The following is a 3029-nucleotide window of genomic DNA, read 5'->3' on the forward strand; positions in this document are numbered from 1 at the left end:
CGCCCAATTGAGCATGGAGATGGATGCACTAAAATCTTCGTAGTCTAGTACTCATCCGATGAGTATTAATGCGATGTCTTCCATTGCTCCTAGTACTTCTTCTTACCGTGACGTGTGTGGTATTCAAGGCCACTTTGGTCATGATTGTTCCTACAATCAACTTGAGCCGAATCACACGGACCATGCAAATCCTTTTTAGGAGAGACCTCCACACAACCCATACTCTTAACACTATCAACCTAGGTTGTAGGGATCATCCCAATTTTTCATACAAAAGTAATAATGTTCAGAATCCTCAACCTATGCCACAAACTTCCTATCAACCACCACATCAAAACCCTGCTAGACAACAATACTACCAAGGGGCTCCTCAGAACCCCCTTCTTGGTTTCAATAGGCCTTCACACCAAGGTATCATCATTAACCTTCTCAAAGTGCTACTCCTTTCATCCCAGAATACTCTTGACACTTATCAAGGCATGTAGATTTAGATATAAGTTGTTGTTTGGTTACCAATTGTTATTTTATTGAAAGTAAATGTGATAAGAGTTAGTATTTAGTAAAAGTAGTATTATTTTATTTTAAGGAGAGAGAACGTGGGTCATGGTTAGAGTTAGTAGGTAATAAGAGTGGTATTATTTTATTTGGAGGAGAGAAAGAGTGTGGGCTAATAGTTAAAAGGTAGAATGATCAAAATAATAGTGGGTTATATCCCAAAATTGAAGTGTAAATAGTATTCTAGGACAGATAAAAAAGGAAAGTGTAAAGAGTATTATGGGACGGAGGGAGTAGCTCACAAGAACCCACTATGTCTGATCTGATGAAGATGACGATTTCTATGAAACAAAGTCATGCTGAGAGCATCAAGGAGTTGAAGGAAACTACCAAACACTTGGAGACTCAACTTGCTCTGGTGGCCGAAAACAATGCACAAAGGCAACTAGGTCATCTACCAGGGAAACCAATTCCCAAAGAAACTACTAATGCCTTCACTATTTTGAAGCGTAACACAATATAATGCTCCACCTATGCCTACTGATAATTCGACACCTCCAATTCAGAAAGATGTAGTGGATGAAAATGAAGGTGAGGATAGCTCAGAAACTAAAATTGAGCACGAAAAAGTAGATGAAGCAGAGAAGCACAAGGAGAAGGTTATTTGTTCTCCTACACCACCACTACCTTTTCCCCCACAGGATGCAAAAATCAAAGGTCGACCAATAACTTGGTAACTTCATGTCTGTGGTAAAGAACCTTGAGGTAACAATTCCTTTCACGGATTTAATTTCTCAAGTACGTGTGTATGCCAAGTTTTTGAAAGATATGGTTACGAAGAAGAATGATTTCAGTGGCATAAATAGAGTTGCTCTAACTGGAGAGTGCAGTGCTATTCTACAAAATAAAATTCCCTCAAAACTAAATGATCCTGGTAGCTTTTCCATCCCTTGTCATGTCGGTGCATTGTTTATAGATAAGGCTTTATGTGATCTAGGTGCTAGTGTATCTGTTATGTCTTTATCTATATGTAATAAGCCAAACTTGGGAGTTTTAAAGTGCACACAGATTACTTTGCAGATGACACATCATTTTGTGAAATATCCTTTGGGTATTTTAGAGGATGTACCTCTCAGGGTTGAAAAATTCTACATTCCTGTGGATTTTGTAGTACTTGATATGGAAGAAGATAGTCAAATTTCCATTATTTTGTGTAGACCTTTCTTGTGTACTGCAGGTGCTGTTATTGATGTAAAATATGCCTCTCTGACTTTATGTGTTGGTGATGATACTGTTAATTTTAAGCTAACCAATGTTATTAAGTCTGCTACGGTTGAGCACACATGTTGCAGGATTAATGTACTGGATAAGATTTCTGGTGGTTTTCAACAATTTCTGTCAGATGATTTCTCGGAGACAACTCTTGATTTGGACGACCTTGACAATGTTGAGGTAGAAGACTATAAGGTAATGAAGACTATTTACCCTACTCACGAGCCATATGTAAAGAAGTTAAGACTTAAGCCTTTACCTTCTCACCTCAAATATGCATTTCTTGATGATAATGAGGAATGCCCTGTGATTGTCAGTACTAAACTCACAACTAGCCAGCTTTCGCAACTTCATATAGTGCGTCGCATGCACAAAAAAGCTATTGAGTGTAATATTGATGATCTGAATGTCAAGGGAGTGAGGAGTTTTTTAGGTCACGTGGGGTTCCATCGCAGATTTATAAATGACTTTTCAAAAATTGCGAAACCCCTTACTCAATTGTTGCTCAAGGATGTCACTTTTGATTTGACTGATGCTTATGTGGAGTCCTTTGACAAGATTAAGGAAGCATTTGTCACTACCCCTATCATACAACCTCCATATCGGAGTCTTCCCTTCGAGATCATGTGTGTTGCTAGTGATTATGCAGTTGGTGTTGTGCTTGGCCAATAGAAGAACAATGTCCTTCATGATATCGACTATGCCAGCAAGACATTGGATGGAGCTCAGGTAAACTATGCTACTACAGAGAATGAGTTTTTGGCCATTATCTATGCTCTTGATAAGTTTTGGAACTACCTCATAGGTTCAAAAGTGAATGTCCACACCGACCATGCTGCACTGAAGTATCTATTGCTAAGAAGGAAGCCAAGCCACGACTTCTTCGATGGATACTCTTATTACAAGAGTTTTATTTGGAGATCCGCGAGAAGAAAGGTGTTGAGAATGTAGTTGCAGATTATCTTTCCAAATTAAGATTTGATTCAAGTGCTGATGGTCCCATAGATGATTCTTTTTCTAATGATCATATTTTTGTCATGTCTACTCAATTCCCATGGAATGCAGATTTTGGTAACTATTGTGTTGGTGGTTCTCATCCTCATGATTTGACTTACTAACAACGCAAGAAGTTTTATTATGATGCTAAGCATTACTATTGGGATAACCCACTTCTATACAAGAAGTGCTCAGATGGCTTGTTCAGAAGATGTGTTGCTGATTGGGAGATAGTTGAGATTCTACAATACTGTCATAGTATGCCT

General features: G+C 38.4%; 1 protein-coding gene across 1 annotated transcript; it reads left to right on the forward strand.

Moving 5' to 3' along the window:
- The first annotated feature begins 1028 nt into the window (after nt 1-1028).
- On the forward strand, nt 1029-2439 carry LOC104907488 (uncharacterized). The gene is made up of 2 exons (XM_010696422.1): nt 1029-1154; nt 1252-2439. Exons 1-2 carry the CDS (start codon nt 1029-1031, stop codon nt 2437-2439), a joined length of 1314 nt encoding a protein of 437 aa, XP_010694724.1.
- Nucleotides 2440-3029: the final 590 nt, after the last annotated feature.

This window comes from Beta vulgaris, chromosome 4 (assembly GCF_026745355.1).
Source record: "Beta vulgaris subsp. vulgaris cultivar EL10 chromosome 4, EL10.2, whole genome shotgun sequence".
In the NCBI taxonomy this organism is placed as follows: domain Eukaryota; kingdom Viridiplantae; phylum Streptophyta; class Magnoliopsida; order Caryophyllales; family Amaranthaceae; genus Beta; species Beta vulgaris.

Bases quoted from the DNA above. Each gene is read 5' to 3' on its own strand.
- LOC104907488 (XM_010696422.1), top strand. From the start codon at position 1,029: ATGCCTACTGATAATTCGACACCTCCAATTCAGAAAGATGTAGTGGAT. The intron at 1,155-1,251 runs GTTATTTGTTCT...TCTGTGGTAAAG, and splicing joins CAGAGAAGCACAAGGAGAAG to AACCTTGAGGTAACAATTCC.